We start from the raw sequence: 21451 nt of genomic DNA on the forward strand, positions 1-21451 counted from the left end.
TTGAATTTAAAAGTCATATGCCTAATTTCAGTTGTGGCCAAATGATAGATTTGCATATAACTACTTAAAAATGATGAGTAGTGCCATACACCAAGCACTCAATAGTTTTTCTGTGTTCTATTAAGCAAAATGAAGTCATGCCTCCTGGAGAGTCATGGATGCTTCACTAGATGTTTTCAAGCAAGTCAGCCATTTCCCTGAAATAGTAGAATACCTGCACCACACAAGACAGCTAGACTGGAAGACCTTCAATGTTCATTTCAACTCTCCAATCTTACATAGTGATACAAGTGAATCTTAGAAAAGCTAAAGTAAAACAACAAGGATGACAGAAACCCTATATCGGCATAGATATTGTCTCTGCATGAAGATAGGTGGCCTTGTTAGAAACCAAATAGGTACATGTTTCAGTATATTGGTCTTGAAATTAACCTTGACTCAATGCTGCCTTTAGTGTGACTTACTCAATTGGTTTAAGTGATAATATGGTAGTCAGTTTGTAATTGATAAACACATTGTCAACATGCTGGCCATGATAAAAAAAATCACTTCTGCCCAAGTTATTGACCCCAGGCTGCATACAGTTCATCAAGCAGCCTTATATGGCATGCTGGCATTTTTAAAAGTCGAATCTTTACAATTGCCAAGTTCATTGCCATCACCATTAGCCATCAAATAGCTGGTGTGTCAGGTATTTATGTAAGGTCTACAATGGTAAGTTGTCAGTGTGGTTTTTATAACTTACAAGTTACAAAGGCTTGCTCAAAGCTACCTGAAGGTCAATGGTTAATTAGCTTTATATCTTATCAGCTTTGTATTTAAAACTAATTATAAAAAAAGCTTTGGTAAGAACATTCCACACAAAAAATACTTTTAACATCTTGAATAACTTGTCTTACATATTTGATTTCATAGTGGGCCACATTCTAGAACAAAAGCAAACTGGTCCATTTACTAATGGCACTGCTATCTTTAATATAAATTTTAGGAGAATCACCATATGGCATATTCTGTACAGGGTTACAAGTCGACACGGGTAATATTTCTCTTTTAATAACCAGTCATGATGGATCAGTAAGATCTATTCTACCTCAATGCACATAACTCTGCTTTCAAGTTACATTGTGCTAGGAAATACAAGATTAGTTGTTTACAATAGCTTAGAACACAAAAGGGCACCTGTGCACTCTATCATAAAATAGATTAGGAACAGTTTCCCATTAGTACTTATACTTGGAATGATATGCCATCCAATTCTGGAAATTGAAATGAAACGGTGGTTTAAGAATTCATCTATAAAGTATATTCTCTCATCTTTTTGTCAGCCTGTTTTAAGGAGATCCATGTATTCAGAATGTTGGATCGCAGTTTGGCCCAAACACAGTGGTCATTCAACCCAAAAATCTGAGCAGCAAATTGGGCAGCAGCTTCAGGTGAAAGAATTGTGGAACAGCCAAGACCTGTTAAAAAGCAACACAATTTGAATTTTTAAAATGTGTGATTGTAATAGTATTACCATTAGATAATCTTTAGTGTGTAACAAGAAAAACTGATATGTAATAGAGTATTTAACAATTGATACAGAACATTTCAGATGAATGCGGAAGACAAGATACCAAAATTCTCTTCAGAACTGAAACTTGTTCAAGTTAGAGGAGGAGCATAACTTTTTAGAAAGTTAATGTTTACAGAGTTTAACAGAGCATTTTCCTTCTTTGTCTGGGCAAGCCTGCACCAGGGTTGTGCAAGCTAAGGGTGAGCAAACCTAGATAAAGTTTGGCAGCAACACCCCCCCACCCCAATACTGCATGAAATTTGTACAAGCGAAGCCTCAAGTGGGCTCAAAACACTTCTTTATCTGTGCATCCGCCTCAGTGGACCAAGTACTGAGAAACAACTAAGCCCATGGAGTCCCCCGCTTGCCATCGTGTGGTAACTGGGAGAGTCAACATATCCAACAGTCTCTGAGAGTACACAGGTAGTCCCCAACTTACAACCATCATTTAATGATCATTCAAAATGACAAAAACTGAACTTACGACTGGTCCTCACAATCACAACCCATTGCAGCATGCCTGCAGTCATGATCGAAATTCAGGACTTGCCAAGTGGCATGAATTTGTTTGCAGGATCCCAGGGTCATGTGATCACCATTTACAACCTTTCCAGGAGGCTCCCAGCAAGCCCAGGTGTAATGAGGGAAGATGGAATTGCTTACTGATTTACTTAACAACCAGGGCAGGGCAAAAAAGGTAGAATCAGGTATGATTCTACCCACTGAATGACCACATCACTCAGCAATGGAAGTTCTGGTTCCATCCATAGTTGTAAGTTGAATCCTACCTGTATGTGTTGGTGAGTTATCACCATTTCTATCTTTACTGAATCTTTCTATCTATTATCTTTGTTGAGGCGATAAGAGACAAGCTAAAAATAACCAGTCTAGTCATAAAGCTGACAAATGTGAGCACAGCCCAGGAAAGTATGAAGGAGGCTAAATATATACAATAAATGATATAGTCATGTCTTTCAGAATCTTAACTACAATGAAACTCATTATTTTATTCATAAGGGGGGGGGGGGAGTCCCACTACTGCAATTTTTATTAAATACTGCTTTTTGACCATAATCTTCTGTGTATGTATATACACACACACACACATAGTAGAAACAGTAAATTTAGAATCAAGGCATTCATTCATTCTAACTTTATCATTATTTTGAACAAAACTACAGCTGAAAGTAATATTATGACTTTACTTTCAAGTATTTACTATCTCCCAAAATAATAATTTGTTCAAAGTGTTAAAATGATAAACTTTACCAGTAGGCATTCTCAGGGATGACCATATATCCTGGGCACCCCAATCAGCTGAGAGAGGAGGACAATTGACAACTGGATAAGCAGTGTTTCCAGACAACACGGGTCCCAAGCCATTGCTTCTCCCAGCCACTGCAACAAACACTGTGGGGATCCCATCCCCTGAAAACAAACAAACAAACAACATATCAGTGTGATACAGACACGCTCACCCAAACAGAGTCTATATTAATTTTCATTTCTTAAAACGGGAATTAATTTTGAGATTGCTACTGAACTAACAATAGCTCACTAAAATAGGCAATTTAGACAAATTTGAGTTAAGTACCTTCATATTCAGCTTTGATCCTCAGTGTTTCATCTGGTCCTTTGTGAGCAGAGGTCACTCGTAATTCGCAAGGCACACCGTAACTGCCACATGCCTTTTTAATTTTTTCACAGTGACCAAGATCAGAAGTGGAACCCATGAGGACAACTACTCTGCCTTGTGTAGTTTGTGGTTTCAATAACAGCTAATAGAAAAGAAGATCAAAAAACAATTGAAACATACAAAAAACAATGATATGGCTTATCCATTTCCGTATCCCATCGATGGTTTCAGTACCTCCACTCTTTCAGCCACCCATTCAAAGTTTCTTTTCACCACTTGCAGTGCTTCAGGTGTCACTTCTTTGAGGTCACGGTAAGACTAAAAGGACACACAAAAGAACAAAAGTTTACATATAAAATACAAAAGACTCACCTACCTCACGGGTGTCAAACTCGCTGCATTACATTGCCATCGCGTGATGTTTTTCCCTTCACGGAGCTGTGGTAGGCGTGGCCTGCACATGACACATTCGGCCTGTGGGCCACCAATTCGACACCCTTAACCTACCTCATACCTCCGTAAACTATCAATACTATAATTAATGACTAGTCCATACACGTATTTATAATCTAGTTTTAACCCAGAAGTCCAATGTAAGGATCAATAATGTGATTTATAAGTTATTGATGTCTTTCCAATTGATTTCTTGAAACTTCCTAAGTTTTACCTATCACTCAGAGGCAAGGCCATATGCTTACCTAGATCTCCTTTATCAAGTTAGATAATTTATGCATATATAATTAATAAAATCATACTTCACTATGCTGTAACTAACGTTTAACACATATTAATATGTGTTTACATCAAATAGTAGCCCCAGACTCAACAGCATATCTGAAGGGTGCTTTTTGTAGCTCATTATGAGGTAAACAATATTTTGGAATATGAATTTTGCATTCACTCATTTCCTCTTATTGCTGGAATATATAGGTATTAATAGCTATTATCTAAAAATGTGCCTTATTGTTGCCGAAACTATAATTGATTAGAAAAGTCTTAAGTTGAAATGTGTTATGTATGTATGTGTATACACACACCAGTGGTGGGTTGCAGACGGTTACAGCGTACCGGAGCCAGCCCAGAGCAACGGATACTGTTCCAGTACAGTGCTCTGGAGGGCCCACCTGCCCGCCCAAGCTCCTGACCAGTGTTTAAAGGCTTCTGCGCTTCCGCACAGGTGCATGGCGCATACAGCGCCAGCGCGATGCTCCGCAGAGCAGCTGGAGCATTGCGGAGGCACTAAGACGCATGCGTGCGATGTGCACGTCCATGAGGACGCGCCAGCCCCGTTCCAACCGTACCGAAATGTCTGTCAGAAAACAAATAAATTAGCAGAAGGAAAGATAACCAATAGTTTTCCAATTTTAACTGTAGAATTTGGCTTTCCTCATTTTCTTTCCCAACTTCTGTTTCACAGGAAGAAACAAACACAGAAGCTTAAAGAGAACAGAAGCAGGTTTCACAGCACAGATACATACACCTTGTAAAATTGCAATGTTGGCTTACTTTCAGAATCTGCACTGAAAACTGAATTACCTGTTTGTCCTTTTGTTGTTTTCTATCTCCAGATGGCCACAGCCTCCAAGAATCATTATCAATTACATCAGCAAGGACAATTTCTTTTGTGGCTATATTAACACCAAACTCAACCTAAAAATGGAAACACGACACAAGAAAGGAAAGATTAGTTGAATTTAATCATTTCATCCCTTATTTTAAAAGCCAAGATCTAAAATACAAATGTACGTACTTTCAAATCCACCAGCGTACAATTCTGGGGTTGCCAAGCTTTTTCAAGTATTTCAAAAATAGCTCGGGTGGACTGGGCCATGATATCTACTTCTGTTTGTCCAATTTCAAGGCCAGCAAGCTTAAACTTAACTTCAATAATTTGCTCTTCGGACCATTGTGGGTCATTTGCTGCATCATCCTGTGATGAAAAGTGAGATTTTATTGGAATAATTGATATCTTCATTAGTGATAAAGTTCTACTTCTCCATTTCACACAGAAGCAAGCAACAATTTTCACTGCACATTTAGTTGAGGGTAGCTCTGTAAGTGATCGTTCTGGGTGGATGGGCCTTTCTGATAGCTCTTTTTATTCTTTCCTGCTTTATATAACAAGTAGACAGAACTATAATGCCGTGCATCACTTTTTTCAAACCAGGGGTCCCCAACCTCCTGTCTATGGACCTGCCAGTAACCAGACCACACAAACAAGTGAAGTCCCATCCATGTGATGCAGGCAGCCCCCTCTTTCTCCACAGAATCAGTCCGATGCGCAAAAGTTTGAGGAGGGGCGCTATTTCAAATGATGTAATTTGAATTTCTTTTGTGTAGAATGATATGATGATGTGTGATGCTACTTGCTCTCTTGTGGCCTCCTCTGACAGATGTTTCCCAGTGCAGATGGCCACTCCTGCCAGAAGTCTAAAGACAGAATGCTCTCTGACTGAAAAATAAATGGCCTATCCAAGTTTTCACTCAACGCAAACAAAACATTTCTGAAGTTATTACAGGCAGTTCTCAACTTATGATCACAACTGGGACCAGAATATTTTTGTTGCTAAACAAGGCAGTTAAGTGAGCTACACCCAACATTACCTTTATTTGCCACAGTTGTTAACTGAACCACTGCAATTGTTAACTGAATCAAGTTTCCTCATTGACTTGTTAGAATCTTACTAGGAAGTTTGCAAACGACATTGCAACCGTAGTTGACTCCTTGTCCGTTGCCAAGCTCCCAAGTTTGGGGATGCTGTGATGGTTATAAGCACAAGGACCAATTACAAGTTCTTTTTTTCAGTGGTGTTGTAACTTCAAACAATTGCTAAATGAATGTTTGTAAGTTGAGGACTACTTGTACACACACACAGACATTCCTAATCAACATACTTATGATTAACATCTTGGGCATGAATGCAAAGCGTTTTTTAACCATTAAAAATAGGGTTTTTTAAACGTCTAAGAATCAACAGTGTTTTTAAGGATCACGTATATATTGCAAAATTCTATCAGTACTGAGCGATAGTGTTTGCAGGCAGAGGAATTGTTTTTGGAATGCTTGGATTAGGATGTTTAAGCTGAAGCACATACTTAGCTTGAGGTTCAAGCTTTCAAAAAGGTGATAATTGTTAAACTGTCATCTCCATTTCATGTTACCTACCTTATAAAACATCTCAATTTTGGGTGGATAAAATTTGTAGCCCTCTTCAACACCAGGATTTCTCTTCAGAAAAGAACCAGTAGCGATTCTTCTACAAACCCATTCAATCGGAATCATTTCACAGTGAGCGGCCATAAACGCCGTATCGTTGTGTTTTCTCACAAAAGCGGTTTTGATGCCTGTAATAAAAATTTCCCATCAAGACAGACTTCTGTATCTCAATTGCTAATAAGTAAAATATGCAACCTACATTCTAAAACAGAAATAAGAAGTGGCCATTTTGGGGCAAAAACCAATGAAAACATAAGAGACCTGGGATCTTCATCCAGATCAGAAAAACTTATTGCTTTTTATGAAAATCCCAAGCATGATATTTCACCTACATCTAAGCGATCTATTCGTTTCAAACTTACAGAATAGGAATTGCTTTTATTAGATCAGACTGGGAAGATTTTATAAGCCAAGAGTGGCAAAGTGACTAAAACTTAAAAAAATATTTAGAGACATAGTAGAAAAAATTTAATTTTTAAAACTTCCATAAAAATCTGAGGGCATGATTTTCTGAACTTAAAACTATAAACAGGAACTTTTTGGAGCAATACCTAAAGGGCTACCTCGCTATTTGAAAATTCTAAATTTACCTGGCTTGAACATTCTGACTCTAGAAAAAACCACCCTACTTGGAACAACTTATATCCTCTGACGTTACCTTAATAGTTCCCTAGGTCCTTGGTTAGGACTCGAGCTGTTAGGCTACGAACCAGCCCCAAAGGCTGTGAATCTCACCAAAGATTAACCAAATAATAATAATAATAATAATAATAATAATAATAATAATAATAATAATAATAATAATAATAATAATAATAATGTGTTAGCATTTGATTTCATGCTGTGGGAAAACCTATTCTTTGCTCATTCACTACCAATCATACATGTGGTAGCATCTTTCTGATCTTGCCAAAGCTCCGATCTGGTTGGCATTTGACTGGGAGAGAACTTCAAGGAGTACTTGAACTGTACAGTAGTACATATTAGACTACAAAGTGGAAAAACAAGTAACATCCCTTCTGATGCAATGAAACAATTTTAATAGCTTCATGAAATCATTAGAAAGCATGCCTGAAAGGAAACTTCACTTTTTTTAAAAGAAGTGCTGTCCCATTACCAAAACTATTTTAATATATATATATATTCTTTTTGTGCTAAATGCAGCACTTTTATTTGTTAATGAGGCAGGAAGACACTAGTAAGCTAGAGGTTTACCACAGAATATTATAAAATGTTGCAACACTTCATGGCGGAGGGGGGTGAGAGAGAAGGGAGTTGGAATGCAAGAAAAGATTCCATGATGTTAATTTTTAATCCTGAAAGCAACATTTCTTCATAACATACTAATGTGAGGCAAGATTTGGAAGTACAACTTAATAAACTGATGCAAATCTGTTTTTGGTAATCAGTAGCCTGCAAGACTTAACTTTGATATACAAATTTTGTCACACAATGCAAGGATGACAACTTCAAGCAAAATCACAGCATAGATCGTAAGAAATCATAGCAAAAAACCATGACTTCAAGTCCTGGGTTAGCCATGAAAGCCAGTTGGGTGACTTTAAGGCAGTCTCTCACTCCAATTTGCTTCACAAAGTTTTGTTGCAGGGAAAATAGGAGCAGGAGGGTATGTGGGATATGTTTGACACCTTGAGTTATTTGTGAGAATAATAAAGGTGGGATATAAATAAATGAATAAATAAATGGATGCAGTGGCAGGGAAATACATACATAATATTACTAGGTGGTCTTAAACCACTTTTTCAAAGTTTCTACATAGGAACATAACCAGGTCTTGTTTTCGGGGTGGTTATAGAATTAGCATGGGCTTGATGGGCTATGAATGTCCTCTAAGAAGTGATCTCGAAAAGGGGCCATTGATTTAGAGGTGCAAGCTGACCTCTTGGCCCTATCCAGAAAAACCTCCATGAGCCATTCTACGCATTTTCTCCAACCAGCCAGGTATCTTGGTCGTGTAAGAATCCCAACATTCAAAAATTCCTCTTCTTTAGCCAGATTCCAATTTGTGTTAGGTCAAAATGGTATTACCTGACTAGGGCTATAAATTTGGAAAACCCAACTTAGTTTAAAACAGCCAATAATAAGCACTTAAAACATGTTTTCCTCACCAATCCATTTGGAAGTACTGTGTATGTCAAACTCCACTACTTAACTTTCCAATATCTTCTTCCAATGTTAATGGAAGAATGTTAAGGTAAAGGTTCCCCTTGCACATATGTGCTAGTCGTTCCCGACTCTAGGGGGCAGTGCCCAGCTCTGTTTCAAAGCCAAAGAGCCAGTACTGTCCGAAGATGTCCCTGTGGTCATGTGGCCGGCATGACTAAACACCTGTTACCTTCCCAACAAAGGTGGCTCCTATTTTTCTACTTGCATTTTTACATGCTTTCAAACTGCTACAGGTTGGCAGAAGCTGGGACAAGTAACGGGAGCTCACTCCGTTACAAGGTGTTAGGGATTTAAACCGCTGAACTGCCGACCTTTCTGATTGATAAGGTCAGCGTCTTAGCCGAGCCACTGCGTCCCCTCAATGTTACGTAATGATATCATGGACAAATATTTAATATGACTCATCTATGGAGAAACTAACATATATTTTTTAATGTGAAAAGAGTGTTACTATTGTGTTCTTGAAAGTCCTATGCTCCTTCAGCATATAGTCACAAGATCTCTTAATTATAATAAAACCAAGAAAAATTACCATGCAAGTTTCCTACAGCAAAAAGTTTCCATATAATGAGGGCATTATTGCTTTATATACAGGGTTACACTCCTGCATGAGGTTATCTTTCCCACCACCTACCAGATTCTTGGAGCAATTGGAACACACAAGATGTTGTTGTATTTGAGATTGCAGCCTTCCCTTCCATGACGTTCTTTCTCGCTGCATTTCCAGCAGTTATTTGGTCTTTTGATTGCATCAGAACACATCCTGGGTAATTCAGCAATTCGTAAACTTCTTTTGTTTTTCCCTCATTTATTTTTTTGCCCAGTTTAACTTCTGGAGAAATAATTGGGGGAGATATTTTTACATCGTGAACATAAATAAAAACAAGGCACTGATTTTTAAAAAGTTTACAGAACAAACTTGTGCATGTTTACTAAGAAATCCATACTTTATTTAGGGAAATCTTAAATTTGGAAAGCATTATTCTCTCTGCAATTTAACACTGTTTGAATATCAAAGACCACTAGTCATTCATTTTGTTCACCAAATGCCTTGTTTGTTTGGCCATGTTTTTATTTTCAGAATGTGTTCTTGTGTCAAACTTAGGCATCCTCCCCCCCAAAAGAAGACACACTATATTTTAGCATGAGCTATGAGTGTTGTGAGCTTGTTTTGCTGTTGCTTTTAACTAGCAAGAGGAGAAAGAGAGAGAGAACTATCTCGCACTATAAGAAGCTTGCTGAAAAGGAAACAGAGTTGAAGTCTTTTTAGTTCCTATGGTAACAAATGAATTGCTGAATGCAATTTATTAAATAGTCCAGATAGCCCCCCCCCCCCTCTATACTTTTCTTGTGCTGTCTGTTCGCTATATAATAATGGAATTTTCCAGTGATAATTTTAGGAAAACAAATATAAAGAGGTTTAGAGATATCTGTGTGTTTTACTAAAGATTGTGATAGTTATAAGCAAAAGCTAGATTTTATGTAAAAAACTAGTTATGAGTACCAAGGAAAAAACCTAACTTGAACATCATTTCCTTCCATATTACATTTTAAATCTCTGGACAGATTTCTGATACATTGTCAATCCAACTTTTCCTCCCTCACTCTATTCATCTTTTTTTAGCAGCTTACTTAACAATATTAACTAGACATCTCAAAGATTTGAAAAATATTGTGAACTTTGAACTGATTTAAGATACTGCTTTAATACATTTCTCCAGTCTTTTGAGAAGCTGTCCATCCAAATCTTAAAGTGATACATAGAAAGCCTGGTACTGGGAGAATATGCATAAAAGAACCAAATTCAGTGGTTCCGATAGATCCCGCATATATATTGCAGGTGATCTGAATTTGAAGTTTCATATTGCTAAAAGTTCATGCCATGCATAATGGGAGCCTTTATCAGGCTGTAAAAGTTTCAGAACTACAGGGGGAAGTCCAACAAAAACTTTGCCTATTGGGTCTTGAATATGGTATAACAAACTACATAGCTAATAAACAGTAGAGGCAGAAGGACCTTGAATGAATATAAAATACAGGCAGTCCTCGACTTAAGTCCAGTTGAGCCCAGAATTTATGTTGCCAAGGGAAACATTTGTTAAGTGAGTTTTGCCCCACTTTGACTTTTCTTGCCACACTTGTTAAGTGAATCACTGCAGTTGTTAAACTAGTAACATGATTGTTAAGTGAATCTGTCTTCCCCATTGAATTTGCTGATCAGAAGGTCACAAAAGATAATCACGTGGCACCAGGACACTGCAAGCGTCATAAATGTGAACCAGTTGTCAAGCATCCGAATGTAAAACATGTGACTATGGGGATGCTGCAACGGTTGTTAAGGGTGAAAAATGGCCATAAGTCACTTTCCAGTTCTGCTGTAACTTCGGTCACTCCAATGAACTGTTTTAAGTCGAGGACTACCTGCACATGGCAGTTTCCTTGCAGTCTGCATAATGCACTCAATCCAGAACCCAAATGGAGAATTCAGCACATCTTTCCTATCAGATATTTGGAACAGCTTAATTCATTTCCCATTCTAGCAGAGACCAACCACAGGAAAGTAAACAGCTGAAGCAAAATAACAAACGTCTTTTGTGTCCAACAGCCGAGTTTTCAGAACGTCTTAAATTCCCAAGTTAGGGAACCATAACTGCCAGCATCTCCAGGCAGTGTAAGGCCTACCGATCCGCAACAGCTCTGGAGGTCCCCCAACCTGAGAATGGCAGAGGATTGCATTGCACACATTGCAATGCAATCACATTGGAAGGCCCAAAGGGGCTTTACCAGGAGGCAACTGGATTTTCTTTCTGGTCATTCCAGTCTCATGCAAGAAGTTTCTTCAGCCATGACTGGATGGTGGGGAATGGAAGGATTTATATTTCTTGCACACAGCTGGTCATTTGCATCCTTTTAGAGCAGGGGTTGGCAGACTTAAACACTCAAAGAGCCATTTGGACCCATTTACCACAGAAAAGAAAATACCGGGAGTTACAAAACCCTTCTGGTGCCTGACTATTCCAAGTGGCCACAAAACTAGTATATGTAATTGAATTAAACACCGGGGTCAAAAAGCTCAATAAATCACATGCCGGTGAGTGTTGCACATTGGCAGTTGTGACACATATTTTGAGTGACAGGGAGCGCAGCAGAGGGATGAAAGAGCCGCATGTGGCTCCAGAGCCACGGGTTGCTGACCCCAGTTTTAGAGGGTCGTTGAGGCCACCTGGAGCAGTGGTCACCAGACCAGTGGTCCGCGGAAAAACTACTTGCATTTTTTAAAATATTGCGCTAAATACTATTTGTCTTTTTAAAAAACTTCATATTAGTGGTCCGCGAGATTTCAAATTATGAATTTAGTGGCCCCTGAGGCCCGAAAGGGTGGTGACCCCTGACTGGAGGGTTATCGCATTGGAACCATTCCTGGAGTCCTAGATGAGAGACCCACAGGGGAAAAATAAAAAAAAAGAGGATTCCCTCCTGCCTCCTTGCTGGCAAAGATAAAGGTAGGTCTCTGCACCGACGGGCAGCAAGGGAATCCTTTTTATTATTATTATTTTGTGACCTGCGCCTCATATCTAGGACTCCACGTACGAGGCGAAAGCGAACGGGACCGAGGTGATTCGCCTTGCAAGGCGCGCAACGCAATCTCTGTCCGCCATTCTCAGGATGGGAAAACCTCCAGAGCTCATTCCCCCCCCCCTCAAAAAGAGTTCCTTCTTTCTGAACTCCGGCAGCCTTTCAAAGCCGAAACCCGTCCAAGGGCGGAGAAGAAGAGGAGGCGGCGGCTCCCCTCAGGCTCTCCACGTGCGCACACAGCGGCCGAGCTCGACTCCGGCCAGCGACGCTTTTCTCCTTCCCGCGGGGGCGAGCTGAAGCCACTCACCTGAATGTATCGGAGGCATGGCAGCGAAGGGAGCGGTGGTCCGGGACGCCTATAAAAAAGAAAGAGAGAAAAAAGTAGAAAGGCGAAAACACGGGTGAAGAGGAGAAGCGCCGCGCGACGCCACCTGCCAGGAAAGCTTACCGAGGAGGAGGAGGCGGCGGAAAGGGGGGGTGAAGACCCAAAACAACTCTCGGGGGGTGCCGAAGAACTGGCGTCGGGGCTGCGTAAAGAAGAAGGGGCAGCGGCGGAAGGGGCCGGCGAAGCGGAGGGTGGAGAATAGCCGCCGAGTCCACCCAATGGCTGGCGGCTCGAGCGCGGGGTGGCGCCCCAAAGTGCCCCACCCCGGGCCCATTCTTCCTCCCCCGAACTGGGGCTCCCCCCCTCCCTGAAAGGAAGAGGGAAGGGGTGGTTCAGGCTACCTCGGCCTTCCAATCTGCGAGAAGCTTCCACCTCCGCCCCTCCGCCTTCCTCCCCGCTCCCCCCCCCGCCTGGCCTCTGAGGGCAGCGCTGTTGCGCCCGTCTCCACCTCTTGTTTGGCGCCAAAGTTTGCCCACGGACCAGCCCCACGGGGGGCTTTTCCCTTCCCTCAAAAGAAGCGCGGCCCGGGCCGCCCTCAGCCAGAACTGTTTCTTAGCCCCATCTTCCCCATACCCGACCCCAAAGTGCGAAAAGTTATATATGAAACCCCACCACCACCAATTTTAATACGCGGGTGAGGAGGGCAAATGAAAAAATGACGTGGGGGGGGGAGGAGAAAAGTTCCGCTGCAAAACTTATGTTTCGAAGAAAGGTTGCAAAGAAAAAGCGGTGTGCAAAGCGCTTGTCCCATCCCCTTTCTTTCCCCGCCTTCAACCCCCCTCCCCGCCTCAGGAGCGGCGCTTCCTTTCGCAGAGAAAACAACCCGGCCGCCCCCTCCCCACGTGAGTGAGTATGTATGTATGTAAATAAGGCGGGTGGGAAATCAGGGGCGCGGGCGCTACAACCGTCAAGCCCGCCTCCTCCTCCTCCTCCTTTCCCACAAACTCAGCGGCTGAGACCTACAAGCAGCAGGAGCAGCTCTGCGTGTTAAGCATCTGCGCGCGTGCACACACGTGTTGGCCCCGTGAAGCATGGAATTCGAGGAGCTGGGCATCGGGGAAGAATGCGGGGTCTTCGGCTGCCTCGCCGCCGGCGTATGGCCCACCGAGCTGGACGTGCCCCATGTGATCACGCTGGGGCTGGTGGGGTTGCAGCACAGGTAGGAATCGGGGGGGGGGGGGAAGAAGTCGTCCTGACAGGGAGGCCTGAGCTCCTCCAGCCTTGGGGGGGACACGCAGGGAGAGCGTGGGGGGGGAGGAATAGTGGGGGGAATGCGGTGGGGTTTAAGAGTGAAGCCGGCGTTGGTTCGGTGCGGTCTGCTCTGATAACAACCAAAGCACGTGCTTAGGATGTAAACCCCCTCCCCTCCCCCATATGCCTGTTGCACTCTGCGCATGCATAAGATCCTTGCTCCCAAGTAAATTTGTGCGGGTTGGCACCCTGAAGTTTTCCTGTTTGGCTGCTGCAGTTCTGTCCCCGATTCCAAAAATAAAAAAAAATGGACATGTAGGAAAGATTAAAATGTAACTCGGATTATACAAATGATCCTAACCCTTCCTCAAACATCCAGAGCTCATCCTGTTTCAAAGTTTACAGGTACTTCTTTAATCACGGAGAGCCTCAAACTTGCTGAAAGTCTGCCTGATTTGGATGGCTCACCATGGCCCTCTTCCATTTACTTGGCCATATGGGTCTACAGCAGGGGTGTCCAAACTTGGCAACTTTAAGACTTGTGGACTTCAACTCCCAGAATTCCCCAGCCAGCAGAGCTGGCTGGGGAATTCTGGGAGTTGAAGTCCACAAGTCTTAAAGTTGCCAAGTTTGGACACCCCTGGTCTACAGCAACCTTAAAATGTCCTGCTGTAGAGTATTGGACACAAATCAGATGGTAAACTGGTTTACTCTTGTTTTTAGCTATAGAAAAGTATAAAAACAAAATTTGGATAAAGGCACTGTATGGGTTTGTTTGGCAACATATCCACCCTTTGCAGACTCTGCCCATAATCCTTTCCTGCTGCAATATGTTTGCTCTGCCTACTCTACCCAGAAACCCCAACAAGATACAACCTCAACCTCACCTGCCCATCCTCTCAGTAGAAAGTTCCTTGTTTGCAAACACATGCTCATCGTATTTACTTCATACTCTGTGCTTTATTTTCTGGTGGCTTTCTCTAATCCGATGCCTTTTTCAAATATCTTGACACTGCTGGCTGGGGATGTTGATAGTTTTAATCCAGCATATCTAGAGAGCATCAGGCTGGTTTACATCTCGTTATCCTTGTTTTCTCTTGCCTGCTTAAAAACTTTGGCTGTATGCATTTCTCCATGGAGTGATAAATTTCTAGTTTCATCTTGGATAAATTTGCTCTCTGGGTACTTCTTCCTGCTCACTTAGAAGATTGGGACTGCTGAGCCAAATAGAAACCACCATTCTCAACCCTTTTAACAGGAGGGGCTCTAAGGATGTTTCTCTTTCTCAAAGTTTGTGCCTATCCAGTGGTTAGAATGCAGTACTGCAGCCAGCTGACTGCAAATTTGGCAGTTCGAATCTCACCAAGTTCAAGGTTGACTCAGCCTTCCATCCTTCCGAGGTGGGTAAAATGAGGACCCAGATTGTTGGGGGCAATAGGCTGACTCTGCAAGCCGCTTAGAGAGGGCTGTAAAGCACGGTGAAGCGGTATATAAGTCTAAGTGCTATTGCTATTTCTTGGGAAGTAGCCATGCGAAATTGGGTTCTTGAATAATGATTCAAGGGACCAAGTGGCACGTGTCTCTAGGATTAACTTATTGTTTAAGTGGGGTCTTGTCTCTACCCCTCCGTGTGACTGGTGTTCCTCGACAAAATATCCACCACATTGTGTCCGAATGTCCATCAAGAGCTTACACGGGCCCAATGTCTGATTTTTTTTCAACATAGACCACTCTGTCCTTGAATGGCTAGGTGGAACGGGACATTAACATTTGAACTACTATAAGTCCATGTATATGTCATACGCTCAACAAATAAACTTTTTAAAAACTCCCTAGACTGCACAGGCAGAGATACTTGAGACACAACGTTCACCTTCTTGGTCAAAAAAGAATATTACATTGCAGTTACAAAACATTTACTCTTCAATCACACATTTGCAACCCAAAATAGTGACACCTATTTTTCCATCTCAGGAAACTTTCTTCCTCCCATCCCCAATATTATTAACTTACTTTTAAAGTTCAGCTCCTTGCTTTGATAGTAACAGTTTGAAGTATCAACTTGCCAGGTTATATACAGAGTAGCTATCCTTGCACATATGTTACATAAATGGTGGGTTAACATTAAAATTGTTTGTTTTAGCTCTATGCATGCAAAGATAGCAAAACAACTAGTTTCTGTTTTTAACATTCCATTTTCAAATAACTATAAAGACTTATTATGCACAGAACTAAATTCATAGTAGGTAATATTTAACTGTAGCTGAGTGAGGTAATTTTAGTAAGGTAATTTTAACAATGATTCTGTCACTCTTGAAACAACCTGATGACCCAGTTTGAACATAAAACTGTATAAATTCTGAATACTTTCACCTCTTGTAAGCCTTTTTAACAATGCATTCTCCAGTCAGACTGGAGAATATGGGTTTCAGGTGGGAAAATATGCCAGGATATAATATATCAATAAAACGTGGTTGGTAAATGTAGATTAAAGATACATGGAAAAATAAAATTCAGCTGGGACAAGTCATTCCAACATATGGAGCTCAGAGGATTGGTAAAAGTTGATGGATGCATTACAGGTAGTTTTTGTTTAATGACTACTGATTCAGTAGACGTTTAAACTTAAGTTGGCATAAAATGAGTGATATTTATTACTGGTCTTTGAAATTCTGGCCCTTGCAGCTTCCCTGCGGTCACATAGCAATAGCAACAGCTGGCAAGAAGTTGGAAGTCTCAACCAAATGAGGTCCTCATTAACAACCCATGATGATTCACTTAGTGACAGCAACCAGGGATTGCTGGAACTATCATCATTAAGAGTGAAGTGTCACATGACATACTTTATGATCACATGACTTAACAATTATCATTGTTAGGCAAGAACTTCTTTATAAAACTATATGGCAAAAAACAAGGCCCAAAAGAAGCCTATGTTTAATATAGTCCTGACAGCGTATTGGCATGAATTATAGCACATTATAAGAGAAGGGTAATAACACTACAGTGATAGACAGACAGAACTATGCAATATAGAAATAGATAGACAGAACTATGCAATATTCTATATAGATAGGTACCTATCTATATAGGAGATAGTGCCTTTTAGCAGAAGTTGGAGTATTTCATATGATTCCTTTGTACATAAAGTTTAGGAATATTTTGCATAGATACATAAAATAATTCATGTGTATGTATATGGAATTTTCTATCTGAAGTGTACTTTTCAGATAATTCAAAATGGCTCTAATTTATAATCTCAAAATCTCCCATCAACGTGAATGATGCTAAACAAATATAATGTGTGCCCTATGTAAATTATGTCCTAAATATATTAAAAATCTATGCCATGAGACTTAATTTCTTCCCCCTTCCCCCCCCCCCAACTTTTATAGGCTGAATTAACAATAATGAGATTTCTTTTACAGGAATATTCCTTCTTCTAATGCTAATATTCTAATATTGGGATTACTCCGAAGGTCACCTCAAACTGCTTTTGAATAATTTTGAAACTGGGATTTTCAATAAAGTATAAGTAAGAGCATATTATTAATAATCTTGGTCAGGCAATTAGTCTGTGTTAATCAATATCTGAAAAAACGTCATGCAAGTCCTTGACCCAAACTGTTCTGTTAACATTTGGAACAGGTTTTAGGCTTGTTAATCTTTTTCTAGAAGATACTTCATTTTGAGAAATACTGCATTTTGGCAAGAATAGGATGATCACAGATTGTGGGAGGCTCTGAATGCATTCTGCATTCCCCAATCAGAACAGTTTGGCAGTTAGTCAGCATGGTTAAGATTTCTTTGGAACAGGACAGAATTTTTTTACAGGAAAAAGAGGAAAGTTTATACTTTTTAATCATGACCTTAGTGCTATGGCTTCAATGTTTTACTTTCCTGATATTGTTGAGAAATAACAATGTAACATCATCTCGAAAGATTTCTTACTTTTTTAAAAAATGTATCCAGTCTGTTTGAAAAATCATTTCCCCCTATGTTCACTTAATGTTACTTTACAGAGATTTGTTCCCCACAATGTTCAGAAAAATACATATGCAACATTATGGATTATTATACCTCCACAAGGAAATAAAAATAGTAACATTAACATTTTAAAATGCTGATTTAAAGTAATCCTATCTGACCTTTGTGAATGGCTTGAAATGGAAGATAATTTGCAAGCCTGATTTGATTTGTTTAGCTTATTAAGTCTACTCTAGCCCTGAAAATGGTGACTAAGAAAAGTCCATTGTGTAAAGCAGGGGTGTCCAAACTTGGCAACTTTAAGACTTGTGGACTTCAACTCCCAGAATTCTGGGAGTTGAAGTCCACAAGTCTTAAAGTTGCCAAGTTTGGACACCCCTGGTGTAAAGGATCTGTTGGGACAGTGGTGGGAGATGTTAGTTGGCCTAATTTACTTTCTATTGGGATCAACATTTTCTCCATAGTGAGGGGAGGAGTATCCAGGATGGGTTGACATTGTCCTCTCTTGATTGGGATGAGTCAGATAAGCTCTTTGGGCCACGCCCTGGTCACCAGGTACTACCCAGTTATCGACTCAGCCCTCAACTGGGTGGTTGTGCCATCTAGGAACTTTTGAGAATCCTAAGGAAAAAACTAGAGACCTTTTAAAAGAAGCACAAATACTACTATCAACTTCCTGAGTGAGTATCTGGAGACTCACAGAAAGCCTGGTGGGGCTAGGAGCGGTTGCCATTAGCCCCTAGGGGCGGCACACAGCCTAGGTCACTAAGGGTGACCTGGGTCACTCAACAAGGACCGCCAGCCGCTCTGAAATGCTGCGCCTCCGCAAGCCTCACCAGAGCACAGCGGGAGCCTAGAGCAGAGCTCATTTACGAGCCAACGCTTCAAGCTGCGGCTCTGGAGCTGCATGTGGCTCTTTCATCCCTCTGCTGCAGCTCCCTGTCACCGGTTGGCTCCACAATTGACAGTGCTTTCGATTAGGACAGGTAAAGGAAAAAGGACTCAGCGCTAGGAGGACACTCTATGATGGGGCAACTGGACTTCCGGCCAGCGCCAGAACTGAACGTGGGGCTTCCAGTTAGGAACTTTGTGGCTCTTTAAGGTTGCCGACACCTGCCCTAATCCGTGGACTGGCAGCGGTTCATGGCATGCCAGAAACTGCCCCACACAAACAAGGGAAGCTCGATCCGCGGGATGCATGGAGCACACAAAATTACGTCCCCTCTGGTCCATGGAAAATCCTCTCTCCACGGAACCGGTCCCTAGTGCCCAAAAGGTTGTGGGCCTCTGATCTAATGAATTCAGGCTGTTTATGGTGATCAAAGTCTCTCTGTTCAATGAAAGTCTGCCTATCAATTAACCAGAAATTGCATCTACAAGTCTAATAGAATAAGGGGGAACATCTGGAATATCTATCATTATTATATAACCGTTTAGGAGTTCAATTTATGCAGTAGGAGAAGTTTAAACTTAAACAGACTATACAAAAGATAACGTTAAAGCCTCAGGTTTTAAAGCACATTAGAGACGCAACATCATGCGTCTCTTAACAAACTTAAATGCACATCCTTTCCTGTTTTAAATGGGGTGTCAGTAAGGGAGAACGTGCATAGTTCAGGGTTTGAAATGTTGGCTCTTGGTGTTTGCTGAGGGTTTGCTTTCTGGAAAATATTTCATTACCAAACATATGGTAAACTGGTGATGTTACCTAGTTTGGCTGTGACACATTTGCAAGAAAAAAAACCATGCCTAGCTAGTCCCCAATCCTAACCAACTGGGTGTGCTAATTAGGTTAACAGGTAAAATGAGTACTTTTAAGTACCAATAAAGGAGTATATTTATAGCTCAAGGTTAAAAATAAGAGGCCCTTGATGTTCTCTGAACTTGCTTGTTTTCTTGTAGTTGTTTCATTACCCTAACTAGGGGTAGGTAACATCATCAGTGCTAGTGTTACCTAGTTAGGGTAATGAAATATCCACAAGAAAACAAGCAAGCTCAGAGAGCACCAAGGGGTACTTTAAGTATCTGAAGGAATGGCCCGTGTCTCATATTTGGCACCCCTGTTTTAAATAAACAATTTATTTGAGGAAAGAAAGCAGCAGACTTACTGTCAATTCAGTACTTAAATTGCTTGGATAAATATCTCAAATTCTTATTAGCAACATCCATTGTTCTTAAAAAGTAGCATGTTCTTTTGTAACCAATAATACTAAAGCATGAAATTGGGAGAGGGAGTCAGGAATCCATTTTTAAAAAGTATTTAGAACAAATAAAATTTAGTTAACTAGCTTGAAAACAACTTTTTAAATGAAAACCTTCTGCAAAATTGAGAGGTGAATACATTTTCAGATGTGAAAACAAAGTTTTCAAATATATTTATCTCCAGTGAAAAATAGCTGACATAATTAAATTTCCCCCCCTAAAATAATGGTCGAACTATCAGCATCCTCTTTTATTAGACACGTCTTGGTGGTTTCTGATTCATACAGACTCTGTGACTGCTAGTTTCTTTTGCATAGCAGACTAAAACAGTTCTATTTCTGAGAGAATTAAGTGAGCAATCATTATTTTTGCATTTTTATACATCATTCCTTTTGTCTGATTATATTTCCACTTAATACATAAACCGCCTTGAGTCAGTGGGTTTATTGACCTATAAGTATAAGATTACATATTTATATCTTGGAGCACATTTTACTATTTGTTTCATAGCAGGTCTTTGAAGTTACTGAAAGTTCAACTTTATTCTATTGAACATTTCAGCAGTTCTTTTATTACTGTTTTACTGTTTGCCCAACACCCTTAGTAAAGTAAAGATATTAAACAAACCTGTTGCAGGGAGGGATGAGCAGTGTCTAGTGGTTTTCTTCTGACGTCCTGCATCTCTTCCTGCTTGTAAAATCTTTCTAAAAATGTTGTTCGGTTTTTGATAACAGACTGCAAGCCCTCAGATACACATCTTTGTGATTGCACTGTTGTATTCTCGGACATGCTTTTCTTAAATTGAATAGGTGAAGGTTCTGCATGAGAAAAGTAGTTTCAGATATTATTTATTTAGCTTTCTCAAAAAATTAATACACTGATTTATTCTAATGAATGTCTGCCTATCTCTTGCTATCTATCTGTCTGTTTGTTTGGCTATCTTCTGCTTGCTATTTATCTATCTATCTATCTATTATCTATCTATCCATCCATCCATCCATCCATCTATCTATCTATCTATCTCCTGCTCTCTATCTATCTCTTTGTCTGTCTTCTGCTGTCTGTCTGTCTATCTATCTAATCTATCTAATCTATCTAATCTATCTATCTGCTCTCTGTTTGCCTGTGTCTATCTTCTGCTATCCATCCATCCATCCATCTCCTGCCCTCTATCTATCTCTGTTTGTCTGTGTCTATCTTCTGCTATCTTCTATCTATCTATCCAGACATACAGATTGCACCAGTTTGCCGGAGCATTCATCCAATCTTTGGATTTTTTGCCCTAAATAAACTTTTTATATCTCTGCAAACAACAGTGATCTCCCTGAACAAGAAGCTTTTCAAGCTGGCACACATTCAAAATTTTGGGAACATATTGGGGCTATCATGATGAAAGCACCAAGTCAAGAAAGGGCAAACTGCTAAAGTTGCTCCTTGCAACTTATATATGTCTTTTTACTAAATAGGGAGGTGTCTTTCAAAGCGCACTGGATTATGGGGAAATATTGTGGGGTT

At 40.5% G+C, this 21451-nt stretch overlaps 3 protein-coding genes across 5 annotated transcripts in view; 1 reads left to right on the top strand and 2 right to left on the bottom strand.

Annotated features, from left to right (window-relative positions):
• Positions 1–950: 950 nt before the first annotated feature.
• Positions 951–12634, bottom strand: LOC309395488 (multifunctional protein ADE2). Its single transcript, XM_081959786.1, has 9 exons — positions 12479–12634; positions 9230–9427; positions 6358–6536; positions 4942–5121; positions 4728–4841; positions 3426–3509; positions 3150–3333; positions 2825–2983; positions 951–1460 (listed from the first exon to the last, which is right to left on the bottom strand). Exons 1-9 carry the CDS (start codon positions 12495–12497, stop codon positions 1294–1296), a joined length of 1284 nt encoding a protein of 427 aa, XP_081815912.1. The 5' UTR covers positions 12498–12634; the 3' UTR covers positions 951–1293.
• A 798-nt stretch (positions 12635–13432) lies between these two features.
• PPAT (phosphoribosyl pyrophosphate amidotransferase) overlaps positions 13433–21451 on the top strand; it is a 73715-nt gene continuing 65696 nt past the window's right edge. Inside the window, exon 1 of the mRNA XM_081959784.1 lies at positions 13433–13715. Coding sequence (XP_081815910.1) covers positions 13588–13715 — 128 coding nt within the window. The 5' untranslated portion in view covers positions 13433–13587. The remainder of the gene's footprint in view (positions 13716–21451) is intronic.
• LOC309395485 (uncharacterized protein) overlaps positions 20158–21451 on the bottom strand; it is a 36752-nt gene continuing 35458 nt past the window's right edge. For all 3 annotated transcript variants that reach the window (XM_081959783.1, XM_081959782.1, XM_081959781.1), the window contains exon 10: positions 20158–20754. In XM_081959783.1, the coding sequence (XP_081815909.1) occupies positions 20537–20754 (218 nt within the window). In that variant the 3' untranslated portion in view covers positions 20158–20536. The remainder of the gene's footprint in view (positions 20755–21451) is intronic.

This window comes from Natrix helvetica, assembly GCF_964273705.1.
Source record: "Natrix helvetica genome assembly, chromosome: 7".
Taxonomy (NCBI): Eukaryota; Metazoa; Chordata; class Lepidosauria; order Squamata; family Natricidae; genus Natrix; species Natrix helvetica.